General features: G+C 39.8%; 1 protein-coding gene across 1 annotated transcript in view; it reads right to left on the minus strand.

Annotated features, from left to right (window-relative positions):
* Window positions 1-21,208, minus strand: part of LOC126470041 (L-threonine ammonia-lyase) — a 217,972-nt gene that overhangs the window by 35,720 nt on the left and 161,044 nt on the right. The window contains exons 6-7 of the mRNA XM_050097537.1: window positions 17,999-18,154; window positions 4,993-5,129 (exon numbers count right to left, since the gene is read on the minus strand). Coding sequence (XP_049953494.1) covers window positions 4,993-5,129; window positions 17,999-18,154 — 293 coding nt within the window. The remainder of the gene's footprint in view (window positions 1-4,992; window positions 5,130-17,998; window positions 18,155-21,208) is intronic.

The raw sequence follows: 21,208 nt of genomic DNA on the forward strand, positions 1-21,208 counted from the left end.
ACATGTTCATTCCATTTCAACTGACAATTTACCTTCAACCCCAAGAATTTGGTGTCCATTAAATGTTCTAATAGAGCATCATTAATTTTTAGTCTAGCATCAGCTGGAAGTACATACAATTAGTTTTATTCATGTTTAGAGTTACTTTATTTTTCAGTGATCAGTTGTGGACACCTCTGAGGGCTGCATTAGCCTTTTCTTTCAATTGTGTTAGAGTTTTATCTGTGATCACTGTGTTGCTGTCATCAGCAAACACTATATTTTTCTCCACATCCAATATTATGGGAAATCATTTATCTAATTAAGAAAAAGGATTGGGCCTAATACACTCCCCTGTGGGACACCTATATTAATATATTTTGGATCTGACAGGTGTTTGACTATAAATCCTTCTGAAGTATGTGAGATCTCAACTCATTGCTGGAACATGGAGAATGGTAATGCTGTGGCAATACTGGATGACTGTGGTCATTTGTATTCTGTGCTGGGACTCGGTCAAAAAATTATTAGTGCTCCAAGCTCTTGAAAGCTCACACTGTCTATCTGGGGCAACTAGATTTGACATCACTTTTGTAGTGCACAATGCTAGTCAGCACCTTGAAAAACTAGAAGATATACACTGTAATGCTGTGGAGACAATCTTATGGTACCTAAAGAGCTCTTACAACTTATATTATCCCAGGAGTGGGAATATCCTTTTGCAGGAGGTGCTCTTACTCATAAATCAGCCACAGGTTTTGGTGTTAAACTAGGTGAAGCTGCCATATCTGTGAGCTCTTTTATTTGTATGTACAATGAGAAGGCTCCTTATTTCTTAGTATTTTTTAATTTGGTAGACTGGTCTTGAGTACATGCTCATCATCAGCAGTCTTATATGTTACTTTAAAGCCTTCATAGAAATGGGAATCTTTAACTTGGGATATGTCTGCTCTGTAGATCAGCTAGCAAACATTCCCACCAAGCCACTCACTAGAAGCAACTTTGATAAGACAGCTACTTTCTGTTGTCAAGAATGAATATCTTGGAGATAAAAGATTGTGAAAGTGTTAAACATTTATTAATTGAAGAGGTAATGTTGTAATAATCAATTAAAAAGTTTTTATTTGTTTCTCTGATATTTATAAACAGTGTTATACTTTCACATTTGTATTTGGTGACTTTCAGTTTCTTGTAATGTACTACCATCTGAAACTTAAGCAGTGAATTTACTGGCAAAAACACCATCTTTTTCATGTTATTTGTGTGTGCGTCTGTGTGCATTATGTATCACATTTCTGTACCAGTTTAGTATACAAAACTTTGCCATTATCCTGCAGTGAGAATCAATGCTGTTTCACTGTGAGTCCTTTACACAAAATGTTCCAGAAATTGTCAAAATTTTAGTAAAGATGTTTCAGTTTAAACTTTATTATTCAGTTTTTAGTTGTTATTGTAATAAAGTAGTTTGCTTTGTTAAAAAAATTTATTTAAAGAAATATGATTAGTTTGCTTAAAAATTCATTGATGATTTAACTTTTGCACTCTATGATATTCTTTTGTGAAATTGAAAAAGGTTTCAGTAATCATTACTACAGTCTTCTAACCTTAATACTCTAATTTCCAGGTTTCTAAAAAGGTATAATTTTGTCAAAATTAATGTGCTGATTATTAAATTATTGAAATTAAAATGTTTCAGTTTAGAAAAAAAGACAGGAAAAGTGAGATTATAAATGTAGGTGCTATGCACGTATTCTACAAGTTTATGTTCAGATTTTGACATGTAACGATACTATCCAGTTAGTCTTTGACTAACTTATTACTTAAAAGATACTATGCCATGCATCTGAAGATGTCTGTCATTTTCATCACTTGTCTGTACAAAGTCTCATGAACAGTTCACCTGTTGTTAATAAATGATGAAAAAGGCATATAAATGTGTTTCAGTCATCACATAACAAACCTGTCCTCAGACAATGAGCAAGAAACAAGAGGGAAAGATAAGCAAAATCTATTTTGTTTGTAATTATTTCCACCCAATGATAATTAAGTAGTGCAAAAAAGGTAAACATTTAGTCCTAAAATGCTCTTACTTTTTCTGATGTTTAACTTCACTGCATACTGACTGGGATGGAATAATACAAACTTCTAAGTACTATAATGAGAATGTGATAGAATTGTGCACTGACTTTTTTTGAGACAACTGGGAGGGCTGTGTCAGTTCAAAGAGTATGGACCCATCCCCATATGATCAATGTGGCATCTAAACATCCAGTACAAGCCTGTCAGCACCATGATGCACAAAGAAGGAGGGCAAAGAAACACTTTGAATGGAATCTGGACTGGTGGTGTGAGCATATTTTCACAGTTGAATGCAGGATTTGTTTGTTACTTGATGACTGTCGTAGAAGGAGATGTATGTCTTTGGGATGCTGTACCACATGTTCAACAAGGGGGTGGTCAGTCTTGTTTTGGGTTGATATCATGTATAGATGTTGGATACCTCTCATCGCTATCAAGGGTACTTTGGGTGCTGTGTGCTAAGGGAACAGGATCTCTAACCTACTGTCCAAATCTAGCAATCTTTTAGTAAATAATTAGTCTCTCAAGAGATTAATGCACAAGTAAACCATTTGAAACTTATGAATACCTTTCACCAGCAAACAGGAATGAACAAAATGAAATGGTATGTGGTATCTGCTTATGTGAAACAAATTAAGCATGCTTCAGGACCAGCTGTAAACATTGCAGTAACCCTTGCCGTACACTGGACAACCTCAGCAGAGGTGTTGTGAAAGGAAGGGACAGACTTCAGTGGCAAAATCTCAAATACCTTGTTGACAGCATCCAAAGAAGAATCCATGCATAGGGATGAGCAAAATAGAGTTTGATTTCACTGATGTGGAAAAATGTGTACTTCCAAACAAACAGCTTTTATTTTGTGATTTGTTATAATTTCTCAGCGTATTTTCTGAGAGAACAGTCCATGAGTGTACTGCCAGTACTCAATGCCTAATGAGCACAGTATTTCAATGAGCAATCCTGTTGCCATCAACAGGTGAACTGATGAACTAACTTCTTTGGGACACGCAGGTAACTTACATCCCCACACCCAAAATCTCTGAGGCAGCATTCCATACATGGTTCATGAAAAGCTGGGCCAACTCTAATGACATAAATGCTGTTGAGACATTAAACCCCAATCTCTCTCTCTCTCTCTCTCTCTCTCTCTCTCTCTCTCTCTCTCTCTCTCTATCTATCTATCTATCTGTCTGTCTATCTATCCATCTATCTATCTTTGTCTGCCTCCCCCACCACCTCCTGATGTATCCCAGATTCCCTGCCAATGAAGAAAGAAGCATGTAGATCATAAGTTTTACACAGTCAAAGATCACTGTGACGAGCATGGGTGGCATACTTGTTCACTACAGCCAAGCAAGTCAATTACTGCAGAGAATATTTTTTCTGAATTACACAGTATGGAATATGACTGTAGCACAAATTTGACACAAAATACAAATATTGGAACTTGTCATAAAAGAAGTCACCCAAATCAAATATGAAACAAACACCAACCAATAAACTGCAACACTGGTTACATTCTCAACAAGACCTGGGAACGCAACTCAGTATGGTTAAGGAAAAGGATGTGGTATTCATCATACATAACAAAGTGACTGCTGAGAAGGTGGTGTGCCAAAAACTATGCCACCTAAATGACCTCTACAGCTGCAGCATACACCATCAGGTGCTGAGAGCATATGAAACATCATTCTGGAGAAATGAGGGGAGAGAACATAAGTCATCCACTTATCTCCTAGACATCAGTTCATCAGATGAAGATGAAATGTTTGCTGAATTATTGTGTCCATTGGACAGTGAGTACTAGCAGTTTGTATATGGACTGCTTGCATTTATTTTGATTGTTATTTTGTTTTTACTCCACAGTAAATTGTTTTTGTTAGTTCAATTATTCTTTCATCCCCTGGTCCCCTGAATCTAATACAACACGCATTCACATATATGCAAGAGGGACAGAACTTTGAGTAGTTTACATTAAAAACAACGTTACTTATAAGATGCTCCTCTGAGTAATATCTATAATAATGTACATTGAATCTAATAAGTCCTTTAATAAAATTTTTCTTTATTTGGCAACTGTGCTATCTCTGTTCTATATATGCTCTTTTCCAGATATTAACAGAATCAATACTCTTCAAATCCTAATATTCTGGTGTCATTAAAGCATTAAAGAAAATCAACAATTACTCAGCTATCAAATGTCCTAGTTGGACAACCTGAGACTTTGCACTGCTGCAGTCATGGAAATGCAGTTGCTCTTAGTAAGTCGTACTTTTAAAGTACAAATATTATTAGTGAAAACAGATTACCTGGAGAAAAATACTTTCTTTTCTTAAATTATATTGTGTCAGATAAAAAACTGCAGTAGTTTGATGTGCTGCAAAAAAAGCTGGCAGTTTATGGAATTAAGTGATTGATTTTGTGCATGGTGATCATTCTAGCAAAGAAGGGAGAAATATGCTGTTTTACATTGAAACATCATCATATTATTTACCATTACTGGAATACTTGAAAGTACTGCTGCTTCATATAGTACAGAAACAGACTAAATGGACAGTGTATTAATATTTTTTATGTTACTAAGTCAACTTGTTCCACTATGTATAGACATAAACATGAGAGCACGGCAAATTATGTATAGCTGAGGTAATGCATTTGTTAAGCACTGACATCAGATTCAGGAGGATGGAGATTAATGTTCTGTCAAAGCGTCCTAATTGAGGTTTTCTATGGTTTTCCAAAAGCACTTAAGGCAAATACTGGGATGATTCCTTTAGCAAGGTCATGGCCAACCAGCCGTCCTTTCCTCATTAAACATATATGCATATATTCACACATATGACTTAAGTTTTTCTTGTATTAATCTGACATATCCTAAAGCATTGTAAAATTATCCCATCACAATTAAATTACTACTACTAAGTTATCACTAACCTCTTGCCTTTATATTCAGGTAAGTGACCTGCAAGTATTGCTGCTAGTCCAGCTGCCCCAGCACCTTCCACAACACATTTTTCTAACTCCACAAGCCGCAAGATGGCAACAGCAATCCATTCTTCCTTCACAACTACCTAAAATTATGTTGTCATCTTAGAACAAATGTTCAAGGGCAATACACTAACAAACCAAAATGTTATGATCGGTTGCTTAGTGGCATGTTTGCCCATCTTTGAAGTGTAATACAGCAATGCATGGCATGGATTCAATGCAGCATTCATAAAAATTCAGAGATATACAACACTAAATGTCTATGTACAGGTCACACAATTCCCTTAAATTATGGGTTGGAGTTTTTTGGACACTAAGGTAGCACCAGATAGCTTCCCAGATGTGTTTCATTACATTTAGATCAGGCAAATTTGGTGTCCAAGACATCAACATGAGATCACTGTCATGCTTTTCAAACCACTGTATCTTGATTTTGGCCTTATAATGCAGACAGGTATCCTGCTAGAAGACATCATCACAGTTCAGGAAAATATCAAGCATAAAGGGAAGTTGATGGTCCACAGTAAAGTTAATGTTCTCCACAGCTGTCATGGTGCCTTTGATTACTACCACAGGTACCATCACAGCTGAGATGAATGTCCTTCATTAGCAGCTTGTGTGTATGCATCTGAGCAGCTGTTCACCTGCTTGACAGTGTATCCACACATGACCATCAACCTAGTGTAAGATGAAAGAGAATTCATCCATCCAGTTGACATTTCCATTGACCTGTGACTAATCTTGATAATCTCATGCTCACTGGAATCTTAACTGATGATGGCATTGGGTCAAGATAGGAACATATATGGGTCATTTGCTGCAGGGCATAATGTTCAACAATGTGCAATGAATGGTGTGATCTAAATCACTTATACCCACACTGGTATTGTACCCTGTCATCTGCCTCATTGCCACCTGTCCTGCTTCACAGAGTGTGCAAGCCTCCAACTTCCACATTCTGTGATGCGGCATGAAAATCCAATAGCTTCTCATCTGGTCATGGTTTCTCTGTCCTTCAACTACTTTCCACAGATGCTCATGACTGTAGCACTTAAACAACTAGCCAGTTTCACTGTTTCAGGGATGCTCATACCCAGGCATTGTGCCGTAACATCTAGCCTCTGTCAAACTCACTTGCATCAGTGGATTTCCCCATTTGTAGCCTGTGTCTTCACTAGAATGATTCCTCGTTTGTCTCTTTTGTGCTTATATGCTTTCCTTAGCACGTCATGTGCCCATAGTGCCATCAGGTCATGTGCATCTCACACTGGGAAATGCCTAATGTTTTGGCTCATGTGTAATGTGGCTTTTACAGCATTTACACTGAAGAGCCAAAGGAACTGGAACACCTGCTTAATATTGTGTAGGGCCCCTGCGAGCATGCAGAAGTGCCACAACATGACGTGGCATGGACTTGACTAATGTCTGAAGTAGTGCTGCAGGGAATTGACACCATGAATCCTGCAGGGCTGTCCATAAATCCATAAGCCATAAGAGTATGACGGGGTGGAGATTTCTTCTGAACAGCACATTGCAAGGCATCCCAGATATGTTCAATAATGTTCATGTCTGGGGAGTTGGGTGGCCAACAGAAGTGCTTTAACTCAGGAGAGTGTTCCTGGAGCCACTCTGTAGGAATTCTGGACATGTGGCGTGTCACATTGCCCTAATGGAATTGCCCAAGTCTGTTGGAATGCACAATGCGCACGAATGGATGCAGGTGATCGGTCAGGATACTTATGTACATGTTACCTGTCAGAGTCATATCGAGATGTATCAAGGGTCTCATATCACTCCAACTACACATGCCCCACACCATTACAATGCCTCCACTCACTTGAACAGTCTCCTGCTGACATGCAGGATCCGTGGATTCATGAGGTTGTCTCTGTACCCATACACATCCATCCACTTGATACAATTTGAAATGAAACACTTCCGACCAGGCAACAAGTTTCCAGTCATCAACAGTCCAATGTTGGTGTTTATGGCCCAGGCAAGACATAAAGCTTTGTGTCATACCATCATCCAGGGTACATGAGTGGGCCTTCAGCTCTGAAAGCCCATACTGATTTTTCATTGAATGGTTTGCATGCTGACACTTGTTGATGGCCAAGCATTGAAATTTGCAGCAATTTGTTGAAGGCAGCACTTCTTTCACATTGAACAATTCTCTTCAGTCATTGTTGGTCCTGTTCTTGCAGGATCTTTTTCCGGCTGCAGCAAAGTTTGAGATTTGATGTTTTATCAGATTCCTGATATTCACGGTACACTCATGAAGTGGTCATACAAGAAAATCCCAACTTCATCGCTACCTCAGAGATGCTGTGTCCCATCATCCATGCACTGACTACAACATCACATTCAAACTCACTTAAGTCTTGATAAGCTGCCTTTGTAGCAGCAGTAGCTGATGTAACAACTGTGCTCGATACTTGTGTTATGTAGGCATTACCAACTGCAGTGCCATATGTGGTGTCACCGCCAGACACCACACTTGCTAGGTGGTAGCCTTTAAATCGGCCGCGGTCCCTTAGTATACGTCGGACCCGCGTATCGCCACTATCAGTGATTGCAGACCGAGCGTCGCCACACGGCAGGTTTAGAGAGACTTCCTGGCACTCGCCCCAGTTGTTCAATCGACTTTGCTAGTGATGGTTCACTGACAAAATACGCTCTCAGTTGCCGAGACGATAGTTAGCATAGTCTTCAGCTATGTCATTTGCTATGACCTAGCAATGCGACATTACCAGTTACTATTGAGATTATGAATAATGTACCATCAAGAGCGATGTTCACCATTTATGGATTAAAGTTAAGTATTCCAGCAGCAACATACGTTTTTTTGCTAAAGTCTAATTTCCTTGACCTGTTCCAGACCTCACGCCAGCCTGTGTGAGCTAAAACGCGTGCCTTTCGGCTTCCTCTAGTAGTACTGGGTTGGCTCTCTTGCCAACCCACAACATTTGGCGACGAGGCCACACCACGTTCGTAACTATACTGCACTGATTTACTTGTGTAATGGCTTCGCCACCATCTCCAGATGTACTGTCCGAATTTTATTGCTTACAGAATCAGGAGACGCAGGCCTTACTGGATGCCCTTGGACAGCTCGTCCAGGGTCGACGTGCAATGCAAAACGATGCGGCAGCCGCCGCTCCACCGCTCACGCAGCCACAACACGCAGTTGCACCAACTTTTCGTCCTTTTGATGCTGCACTGGAAAGCTGGACGGAGTGGTCACGCCAATTTGGATTCCATCTCGCCACCTACAGAATTCAAGGTAACGAGCGGCAGACTTTTCTCCTTCTCTCCATTGGGGTACAAACTTACCGTGTGATAGTCAAATAATTTCCCCGCCATGACGTCGCAACTCTGTCCTACGACGAAATAGGGAGTGGGTTGCAACCTTACAAGGCCTTACTAGGGATTGTGCTTTTGAGTGTCAATGTGAACTCCCTTATTCAGATACTATGGTACGTGATGCAATTGCACAGAATGTTTCTGATGTTCGTATACGGGAACAGATTTTGAAACTAGTCAATCCCTTCCTTCAACAAGTGATGGACATATTGGATTGGCAGGACACACTTGACTTTGCTCAGGAATCATTTGAAACTTCGCCACCCGTTTGTCGGGTTAACTGGCCCACCGGGCGAGCTGCACGGAACAGTAAACAGTCCTCGCGCCCAGCCGCACCAAAGCCACCAGTCTCTCAGCCACGTGTACCGTGCCGGCAAGCAAATGCAGTGCTAAAATCATGCCCACGGTATGCTACTAGACATTCGTGTGAGAATTGCCCATCACGCCAAGCTATTTGCTTTTTCTGTAATAAAAAAGGACATGTTCAAAGTGTTTGCCAGAAAAAGCTCAGATTGGAAACTCAAACTCATTCCAGGCCCTTTGCTTCACGCCGGAATCAGAATCGAAACAAGGATACTCAGGCTCGCGACACTTCGCCCATGGAAATTCATATAGTTCATGCCACTCCACCCAGTGCCACTCTCTCTAACAGTGACTGTGTTCGTCCCACAAATAGAGTGCGTCGACATCGCAGGAACTCCCGTCAAGTCGCAAGTGATTTTGTACCAGTGTCAGTTCACGTTGCACGAGACAGTCGTTCTTGTCAACAGCAGGACAATAAACTTCTTGTGGACTTGGGCATTAAAGGCAAAGTGATACCGTTCCAGCTCGATACCGGGGCTGCAGTTTCACTGATCAATCAAGACACATACAAATAGCTGGGCACACCTCCGTTGTGTGCCGCAAATGTTAAGTTATGTACCTATTTAGGTCACGAGCTCCCTGTGTTAGGACAGTGCAGCCTTCTTGCCACACACAAGGGACAAACAAAACTTGTGTCATTTTACGTCCTTCGTCCTTCGTTCTTCTTCTGCAGTGAACTTGTTTGATTTCGATTTATTTCAGTTGTTTAACTTGTCTATAGTAAATCAGGCCCTATCAGTGAACCAGACTGTGCCTTCAGCCAGTTTTTCTCGTCTATGTGAGGAATTTGCAGACATTTTTGCACCGGGCCTCGGTTGTGCTAAGAACTATAAAGCACATTTGGAACTGAAAGTAAACGCGCAACCGAAATTTTTTCAGAGCGCGCAATTTTCCCCATGCAGTGCGTGATGAGGTCGCAAAAACATTACACGATTTGGAATCACAAGGTGTAATTGAACGTGTGCAGGCTTCTCTCTGGACATCACCCTTAGTAATTTTGCAAAAACCTTTCGGAAAATTGAGACTTTGCATGGACTTCAAGGCAACAGTGAATCCACAACTAGTGACTGCAACTTTTCGTTTACCCTGCCCGGAAGATCTTTTTGACAAATTGTGCCCGGGTCAATATTTTTCGAAGTTGGACCTCACGGATGCGTACTTGCAAATACCGGTGGACGAAGAATACCAGCGCGTTTTGGTGGTTAACACGCATCTTGGTATCGATTCAAATGACTGCCATTCGGGTGTGCATCCGCCCCTGCATTGTTTCAGCAATATCTACAAACTGTTTGTGCGTCGGTCCCTACTGCAGAAAACTATCTGGACGATATTGTGATCTCCGGAAAGACGGAAGAAGAACATTTAGCCAATCTCAGAACATTATTTCAGGTCTTGCGACAAAATGGTCTTCGCTTGCGGAAGGACAAATTTGTGTTTTTTGCTCGTGACTTACCTTATCTGGGACATGTACTCAATGCCCAAGGCATAAATCCCAGTCCAAAGCACCTCCGTGCCATACAAGACTTGCCTTCGCCGCAGAATTTGAAGCAGCTACAGAGTGTGCTGGGAAAAATAAATTACTATAATAAATATATCCCCCACGCCCCTTCCATTTCAGCTCCGCTTCATCGCTTACGCCATAAAGGCGTTCCATTCGTCTGGACGATGGAATGCGAACGCACCTTTCGCCAGTTGAAATCGGCATTGATTTCCGATACTTGCCTTACGCCATTCGATCCCCGGAAGCCCCTTTTGTTGATGGTGGATGCATCAGATTTCGGAATCGGTGCTGTGCTTGCACACAAAGATGGTTCACACGATCACCCTATTGCCTTTGCGTCCAAATTGCTCTCGTCTGCGCAAAGACATTATTCACAGATCGAGAAAGAAGCATTGGCTCTCGTATTTGGTCTTACAAAGTTTCATGATTTCTTGTATGGTCGTCACTTTACCATCATCACAGACCACAAACCTTTGACATCGCTTTTTCATCCCACCAAGCCTGTACCTCCATGTACAGTGCAGAAATTCATTCGCTGGTCTCTTTTCCTCTCGCAGTACCGCTACGATATCTTGTACCAGTCCACTCCTAAGCACGGAAACACCGATGCGTTGTCCCATTTGCCTGTTGCTGAGGATAGAGCATTCGATTCCTCCAAACTTGCTTGCATGTTCATTGATTCGGAAACTGATGATGTAGTCGAATCGTTTTCGATTGATTTTCGTCGTGTAGCTACAGCCACAGCTGCCGACCCTGTCCTTGCTACCGTTCTGCGTTTTGTTGCTACGCAATGGCCCTTGTCAAAGTCACGGGTCGGGGATCCGTTGGTTCGCCGATTTTTTGCTCACAAGGAGAGACTTTTTGTACGACGTGGTGTTTTGCTGTTGCGTTCTGATAATGATCAGTCCAGGGTCGTGGTCCCACGTTCGTTACAGTCCTCTGTCTTACTGCTTCTCCACCAAGGACATTGGGGTATAGTGAGAACGAAAAAACTTGCTCGTCAGCACTGTACTTGGTTCGGAATCGATGCCGCGATTACGAATATGTGCTCTTCTTGCATGGTGTGTGCCGAACAACAATCAGCACCACCGCGGAAATTTTTTGCATGGCCAAAAGCCACTTCCCCTTGGCAACGCTTACACATCGATTTTGCTGGTCCATTCTGGAATGCTTGATGGTTGGTTGTGGTAGATTCATTCAGTAATTTTCCTTTTGTTGTCCGGATGTCTTCCACGACGTCATCTGCCACCATCCAAGCGTTATCCGCTATCTTTTGCATTGAAGGTCTTCCACAGACTATTGTTTCCGACAATGGCCCACAATTCATGTCTGCAGAATTTGTCATTCTGCAAGGACAATGGTATTCAACATCTGTTTTCGCCACAGTCAAATGGAGCCGCTGAACGTTTGGTCAGGACTTTCAAGTCACAGATGTTGAAGTTGAAAGAGTCTCATTCTCGGGAGGACGTGTTATTGCTCTTTTTGTCCTCGTATCGCTCTCAGCCACGAGATGGTCGCTCGCCGGCCGAGTTGCTCCACGGTCGCCCTCATCGCACCTTGACGTCTTTGCTACATACGCCGCATCAGGTTCCTGTGCAGCGGCAGACACCTGCTTTTGCCCCAGGCGATCTTGCCTACTATCACAACTATCGAGGTTCATGGCGTTGGCTCGAAGGGCTCATTCTTCGCTGCCTCGGCTGGGCTATGAATCTGGTTTTGGGGGCCTCTGGTGAGGTGCGTCGGCATTTCAATCAGCTGCGCCTCTGTCGTCGCATGGGATCTGCCACTCCCCATCTGCTTTCAGCGATGGTGCCGTCCAGCCAGCGCCCTGGGGACCCATCTACTGGCTCGCCTCAGCCCCAGGTGTTACCAACACTGCCTTCCATTTTGCCCCATAGCGACGCGCCACTACCGCCGCTGCCGCCTGTTCTCCCGCCGGCGACGCCCACAGTGGACACGCCGCTGCAACCGCCGGGCGCCTCCCTGGGTCACACACCGCCGATCGCTTCCCGTGACCAGCTGTCCTCCGACATGGAACTCTTGCCCGCTCCGGACCATATGTCGTCTTCGCCCGTCGGGTGCCCCGGCCCAATGGAGGTCGACCCTTCGGCCCCTCCTGTCTCTCTACGGGCGCATACACCACATGTTGGCGTGCACCCTGGAGCAGGTTTTCAGGCGTTTCCCAGCTCCCCTCGGTCTGAATGGCAGGGTGCGGGTGGCACAGCCTCACCTGTTGTTAGGCTCCCCACCTCGTCGCATACGTCAATATAGGGTCCTCCTCACGTCAGGCGGAAGCTTTATGCCACAACTGTACGCCGATTTGTGGGGGAGGAATGTGGTGTCACCACCAGACACCACACTTGCTAGGTGGTAGCCTTTAAATCGGCCGCGGTCCGTTAGTATACGTCGGACCCGCGTATCGCCACTATCAGTGATTGCAGACCGAGCGTCGCCACACGGCAGGTCTAGAGAGACTTCCTGGCACTTGCCCCAGTTGTTCAATCGACTTTGCTAGCGATGGTTCACTGACAAAATACGCTCTCAATTGCCGAGACGATAGTTAGCATAGTCTTCAGCTATGTCATTTGCTATGACCTAGCAAGGCGACATTACCAGTTACTATTGAGATTATGAATAATGTACCATCAAGAGCAATGTTCACCATTTATGGATTAAAGTTAAGTATTCCAGCAGCAACGTACGTTTTTTGCTAAAGTCTAATTTCCTTGACCTGTTCCAGACCTCACACCAGTCTGCGTGAGCTAAAACGCGTGCCTTTTGGCTTCCTCTAGCAGTACCGGGTTGGCTCTCTTGCCAACCCACAACACCATATTCTATTCAGAGTTATAATATAAGAAAAATTATTTTTCCACTCACTGAAACATTGAAAACTTATCCATTTTCCTATAGATATCCATTTTCTTTCCTTAAGCATTTTTCATATTATCAGTTTTGGAAGAGAGTTTTCTGGTGATGTCATCAAAACAGCATGGATTTCCAAAAGGGTTTTATGTGCTTAAATGTTTTTGTATTTTGTACTGTTTCAATGATATCATGAAAAAACTTTGAACTGACACTTTGAAAAATGGTTAATGAAAGAAAAAGGAAGTTTGTAGGATAATGAATGAGCTTTTAATGTTGCATTAACATTTCGAAGCTTTTGGACAATAGCTTACAGCACTCACTGTTTCTTTCCCAAGCCTCTCTGAAACATATATTCCTGCTCAGAGGGTTTACATCCTTGTCTGTAGAAGTAGTACTATCATTTAGGGAAATGTGTGAACTATCATCTGCTTTTTTACAAAAATATCCTGTTGTAGTCATTAGATTATAACTTCATCAGTAGAATAAACAACTTGGCCAGTTATAGTAATTTGTTGATTACCAACTTACAAGAACACCCTAGAAAGAATAGTTTCACGCATAAAAATCCAGACTGTGAATATTTCTATGCAGATCCCTTAATATAAGATAGTATTGTACAGTTATCTCCCAGTCTGGAAATTTTCAAAGAGGCACTGAAATTTGAGAATCTTTCTCTTGATTAGATTTTATGAATAGTGCAGTCATTTGAAATAGCTCAGGCACCCAACCAACATTTTTATTGAATGCCATGAGTGGGTGCAGATAAACTGTAGGACAGTTCAGATTTCTAGTTCATTGCACGATCACCCTCATGGTAGAGTATGAACATCTTAAGAGGCATTGGAAGAAAGAGCCTACACATATGAGTCAACACAAGAGGTCTGGCATGTGTCACCACCATGTTCAGAATGTTTCCAAAAGCATACCAGAGCAGCACTCCTACTCCACTTGGATATATGAGCACCATGGTACAAACAATGGCATATAGCAAGGGTTTGTTGAAATCAGACAAACTGGCCACACAAATCTGCATGGTCTGAGTTTTTATATACAAACAAGTTAACAATATTGCCTCTTACCTACTTTATTAACTGTTTAGGCTGTTGCCATTGTCTCCTTCAGGCCAGTGCCTTCTTAAGTGTGTAAATCATTAAATTCACATTGGTGGCCAATTAAATGGAGAAATCTCCTCAACAGCCATACTATAGAAGTCACTTTCTGAGTTTGCTACTCTGATAGCTCCAAATTTTTTTAGCTTAATTCTGTAATTTTTTTAAAAAAATTCTGATAGAGTTTTGCTTCAGAAGTAACTGAGTGCATCTTTCATGACCATACTTTCCCAGCTTGATAGTTGATACTTTCTTGCTGAGACTTTTTGAAACACGGACCTAAGAAGATGTTACCATTCCTTCCATATGAGGTATGTATGCTGGCCCATATGGTGAAGGTAAAGAACCAACAGATGTCAACAGCACTGTGTGGCATATATATTCTTATTTATGGGATGCTATAGTCCCTGAATGCTCATGAAAACAATATGAACAAATCCATAAGCAAAGTTTTTCAGCTATCATGCAAGAGAAATCATTCACTAACCAACTAATTAAATGCCAACACGGAGAGAATGAAGACTAGAAGCTGCTAAATGAGGTTGATAAAGAACCACGTGTATTGGCTCATGAGTCTAAAAGTGGTACACAGCCGTTGACTGCACCAACGTAGTTCAACAGTAGCCAGTCTGTATTAGTGATAAATGTAACAGCATTACTCTGCCTGCAAATAAATGCCAGTCATCCAGTATAGAGCATACTGAGCAACTCAGTAGCAATAGGAAACAGAATTAAAGTTGAAACAATGTATGCTGCAACCACAAATGGCTTATGCCACTATGCACATTTACATTCATTTCACAGCAGAGGTTGACTGTACACTGCTGAGGAACTTAGTATTCTATGAATAAAACATGCACAAAGTATATGAAATAATGAAATAAAAATAAATGAAGTCTACTTGGCTTACTATGCAATCCAACCTGTTTGAACAACATCATCTTTTAAACACCTCAAGATTATGGGAAAACAAATATTTGTGTAGCTATAACATAGAAAGCACCTACATTATACACATGATTCAGTCCAGAGTAGCATGCTATCATAAATAAGTTTACACATTGCATTTAAATTATAATACAACCTATCAAATTACATAAAATAAAGCAAAATGAACAAGTTTCAAAAGTAAACTTAAACCATTTTATTTTCCTTGCAGCAATTGTCAAAGCAATTTGATTAAATATGGTTCATACTACTGATTCAGATACCTTTTAGATATATATGTTGCAGCCAACCATCTGTCATTATGATGAATCATTTTCTCCAGAATGAAATTTTCACTCTGCAGCAGAGGGTGTGCTGATATGAAACTTCCTGGATGTTTAAAACTGTGTGCTGGACCAAGACTCGAACTTGGGACCTTCGCCTTCCATGGGCTAGTGCTCTACAAACTAAGCACACTCCACTGCAGAGTGAGAATTTCATTTTGAAAACACCCCCCAGGTGTGGCTAAGCCATGGCTCCTCTATATCATTCCTTCTGAGAGTGCTAGTCTTGTAAATTTTGCAGGAGAACTTCTGAGAATTTTGGAGGGTAGAAGATGAGGTAATGGCAGAAGTAAATCTGTGAGGATGGGTCATGAATCATGCTTGAGTAGCTCACTCAACAGAGCACTTGCCCTCGAGTCGTGGTCTGGCACACAGTTTTAATCTGCCAGAAAGTTTAAATAATTTTCTTGTTTTGAAGAAAGAGTAGACATTATCACCTCTGCTTAATATATACAAAAAAATTTTGTAAATATAGTTTGAGATGGGGAAAAGAATTATCAACATAGAATTTGCCATTGCCTTGTCTATAATTAATGAATATTAACTGTATAATTTGCTAAAGAGTTCTCATACACTACTGACATTAATACATTTTTTTTCTGTATTTGATCTCATTTTGTTGATGGTGCATTTATGATAGGCACACAAAATAGCCAATTTTTCATTAATACTGTATTTCATCAAAATTTGTTATTCACTGGATAGTTTCCTGATGACTGATGATGGTAATACATTTGATACTTGTAGATACATTATGTTGAAAGAAACATTTGTGGTTTACAATATGTACAAGTCTTGTGAAGGAGAAATTTTCAGTGGGCAAATAGCTGTTCATTTCTAAATTAGCATATCTCATTTAAAAGACCCCAGTCTCATCTTTTCATCAAACATTTTACTTTCTCCAAAAAAAAATTGTATGCCAAAACATACTTGTATTCAAACTTTTTGTGTTTTAGTTAGTTTCACTATTGAATTGTGACTATTTTCAAAATTCAGTACTGTAGTCTTGCAGCACTGGTTTTACTGATTCCAAAAGTTCCTATTTACAACAAAATAACTTTTTAGTTTTTTAATTAAACAAATTGGAACGTTTCACTTTCTTGAAAGTTTTGGTAGGCTTTGAGAATCCCTATGTACATTAAAATGAACCTCATAAAGTATTATTTATTATTTTTGCCATTTTCTAGTTATACAGGTATTAGTTAAATTTATGTCATTACCTATTGTATTTTTGTGTCTTAATTTTCCTGATTTTGGTGTTAATACTCAAAATGTAACAGTCTGTGCATCAATATTTTGTGATTTATAATATTATGCTTATCTATAAATAAGCATGATGCACAGTGTCACAGGCAGTCTGAAGTCAGCATTCAAATTTTACAGTTACTACATGTGAATCAGCATTTCATCATCTGTTTGTAACTGTCTATCTGAATCAGTCTGTATTTAGCCACCAAAGTGTTCATTTTGTTCCCAAATAGTGTAAATTCATGTAGTGGTCTGCCACCAGACAAATCTGAATATGAGATGCAGTATGTTCTATAGTACTTTAGCTGACATGAAGCCTCTGTTTCCTCTCCACATAGGCATGATGGCTACAAGAAATCTATACTGGTAATACCAATTGAGCTATTATTGAGTGCACTCTGCAATGCAATGACAATATCCTTGGTAATAGCTTCACAACACAGATGGTTTGAATTCATCCACTCAGCATCAGTACCTGGGAACTTGCAGGGCAGCTTCTCGACAACATGTATGCAGTTCTCACTATCCAGTAGTCTTGAGTTGAATACAAAAGAAAAAAAAGGTTGGAGGATGGAAACAACTGTTGTCTGTTGAAAAAATCATTGTGTTCTACTTGAAGTGGCCACTTTATATTAATCACTGTTGTTACTGTCTAGCTCTTGATTCCTCCCTCACTTCATTTTAACTCTCCTTCATTACTTTGGCCACTAATTTAATACTCAGTCATCTTCATTTTATGACCCTCTTAAATGTTTTGTGTATTTTTCTCCTGAACCATTCATTTGCTTCTTCTTGTCTTTTTATTAAATGTTGCTGTCCTTTTATGCCACATCTTGATTTCTGTACTCAGTTTTCCACTTCCTCATTTCTGATGTTTTTCCCCTTCTACCTTCTCAGACACTGAGAAATTTTCTTTTTTTAATGTTGTTGTCATAATTCTTTTCTTCTATGGTGCCCTTTTTGGTGTGTGCATATGTCTGTTGCCATTTGGTAAGTATTAGTTTTTTTGTCTTAATTTAGTTGCACACCATTTTTCATTTTTGAACTTTTCAATAAACAGTTTTACTATGAATCAAGTAAGTAATTTATTGTCCCTAGATAATACATAAAAAATGATATCTGTAGTCAGATCATCAGTGTAATATTGAACTAATAAAATACTATGAACAGTACTGGTTATTATGTAGATTGTTCCAGTCATACAGTTTGAAACAATCCAAATGACTACTCACCATTTTGTCAATCAGTGGAGCAGCAGTTACAAATGCATTGTATCCCACCTTTGGGACAGCAAGACCATCTGCCAAGGTGGACTGAATTGGTGTGTACACTGGTTTCTTTGATTTCAAAGCACTTGAAAAACTGGCACACTTTTCTGACTCCACTCCCTATGGCAGATCAATAAATTTTATCAACAGAGGTCCAAATAAAAATAAAAGATTGTAGTATATAAAACTGTTAAAGGACCTAAGAGCTGAAATGAAAATGAGTCACAGGGAATTCATAAAAATCCAATAATAGGTACTGAAATACTTAGTACAAACAAAAAGAGTGGATAATTTTATGTTGTTGATTATATAACTGTGTGATAATTGTTTTTAAGCTACATCAGATGAGTGTACATATGGAGTCTTTGTGAAACTTATTCATAATATATTGCTACAAAGTCAGAGAAACTTAAAATCCAGTATTCTTGGTAGTTTTAAAATGCTTACCTGATGATGTCCTCATTTTATCATCATGTCACAACATAAGATCCCACCACATTAATGTGTAGAATCCATAATATCTTTACTAATTTGTCATCTACATCTACAGACATACTCCACAGACCACCATACAGTATATGTCAGAGGGTACCCTGGACCACTACTAGTCATTTCCTTTCCTGTTCCACTCACAAATAAGGAAAAATGACTGTATACATTCCACTGTATGAACCCTAATTTCTCCTATCTTATCTTTTTGATCCTTATGGGAGATGTATGTTGGCAGCAGTAGAATTGTTATGCTCTAGTTTCAAGTGCCAGTTCTCTAAATTTCCCCATTAGTGTTGCTCAAAAAGAGCATCACCTTTCCCCTAAGAATTCCCATGTGAGATAATGAAGTATCTCTATATTACTTATGTGCTTTTCAAACCTACTGGTAACAAATCTAGCAGCCTGCCTCTGAAATACTTCAATTTCTTGCTTTAATCTGACCTAGAGTGGATCCCAAACACTTGAGCAGTACTCAAGAATAGGTTACACTTGCGTCCTATATGTAGTCCCCTTTACAGATGAACCACACTTTCTCAAAGTTCTCACAATAAACCAAAGTTGACCATCTGCCTTCCCTACCACACTCCCCACATGCCCGTCCCATTTCACAGTCTTTTTCATTGTAACTGTCTCTGACTCAATGCCTGCTCTATGTGGTGAGTAGCAATCTATCCTTTCCATATTGTGGCTGTTCTATCATGGACTTTTCACTTTCTAATATTGATTTTATATGATTGTCCCATTTCATATTCTGTCTTAGCATTATTCCTAAATATTAATATGAAGTGACATGCTCTAGACATACACCATGAATCTTGTAATAAAATATTATCAGATTCTTTCACTTTGTTATAGGAATTATAGTACCAGTATCTTGCACTCATCAATATTTAGAGAGACTTGCACTCTGAAAGTGAGACCACTGGACTTCAGACCCCCCAACCTTCCCCCTCTCACACCCTATTCCATATTATCATGTGAGGTTCCTACCGTATAGATTTCTACATGATCCTTCATGACAAACATATCAGTAAATCTTGGCACCCATATACTTGTCCTTCCACACATATGGTGTTAAATTGGAAGTGAAAAATACATTGCCTCAGCGCACTGGATCAGCTGATGATGATTTCTCAGCCTGGTGTCAAAGTGTCATGCCATTTTGCATCGTAATATGGTAACAGAAAGACCTGGTGGAATGTAAATAATAGAAAAAGGATTTGACCAAAATAAGCAAAGTTCTCAGAATTGTTTATGTAACTTTTGACAACTGAGTGCCTCTAATATTTGATGAATTGTTATATTTATTCCTTCAATTATTTATTATGCCATTTCAAAAGTTATGTCTGGCAATAGACATGAGACAGAGCATTTGAATACCAAATGATTACTTTTTAATCTGATGTCCAAATATTGTGCCATTTCAATTGTTACATCTGGTGAAATGGTTGAGTTTTATTTTTAATCTGAGGTTTATTTTAAGCCAGTTGTACAGTATGTAATTAGTATAAACTTTAATTAGATCACTGAGAACTAAATGAAGACGTTCACATGTGATTTTTGTGTTACACTGTTGGTTGAATTTTGAACAAATTAACTATTGACTAATAGTAATTTTTTCTCTTCATTCCCAGGCATAAGTTGATCCATCATTACACACAGTTATTTTAATTTTGTCTTCTTATGCTAATTCTGCATGGATGAGGCTGAGTAATCTCTGTGAAGTATGAAACTCACCAACTTAATATAAAGTGACTATGAACTGTATCTCTGATCTAGGGAATAATATTTGTAACCTAAGGGAATAATCAGATGTAGATAAGACCCATAGGGATTCACAGAAATTTTAAGGTTGTCATTAATAAACCAAATGGTTTTACATAGTACATTGAATCAAAGTACAGGTTGCAGACAAGTAAATTTAAATTTAAATTGTTTTCGCTGCAGGAACAGTGAGCAATGTATGGAGAACAATGGGAGCATTATAACAGTCACAAAATTCCTCAAAAAATATATGTAATGTTAAGCTAGATAATAACATAAAAATAATGGCTTAGTTAATAATTATTTCTAAGATGAATTTCTTTTAGTGACTAAAATGTGTATTCTGCAACAAGTAAAAGAATTTAATCTCAACAATAACCTTGAGGCACTAGAGAGACCAAAGTTTCAACCCTACACATTTGCTAGAACTGTTAACCTTGTAACAACACAGGAAAGTCTCTGCAGAATTTGGAGAGAGCGTAGAAGAGTCAGTGGAAACTTAGGCTTTGAGACAGCCCATGAGGTGATCTCAAGTGCCTCAGTTGTTATGTTTCGGCTCACGCCCCAGCTATGCACATAGTTTCAACCTTTCATATCCCATGTACTTATTATTTGCTCATCTAGGAAAACAGGCTACAGTGGAATGAATCACACAATACTATGCAGTGGAATTATGGGTAAAGTTTAAGCAGATTGTAAATTGTGGTCTGAAGAGTTATGCATCTAGTAAGTGGATAAAGGATAGAAAACAACCACCATGGATTAATAACAAATTTTGTAAGATGCTGAGGAAGCAGAGGCTGTTGCACTCTAGGTTAAAAAGGGGACAAACAAACAACAACAAGCAAAGGTTAGTAGAGATTCATGTGTCCGTGAAAAGAATAATGTGAGAATCATAGAACAACTACCGCCATCACA

Source organism: Schistocerca serialis, chromosome 3, assembly GCF_023864345.2.
Source record: "Schistocerca serialis cubense isolate TAMUIC-IGC-003099 chromosome 3, iqSchSeri2.2, whole genome shotgun sequence".
Taxonomy (NCBI): domain Eukaryota; kingdom Metazoa; phylum Arthropoda; class Insecta; order Orthoptera; family Acrididae; genus Schistocerca; species Schistocerca serialis.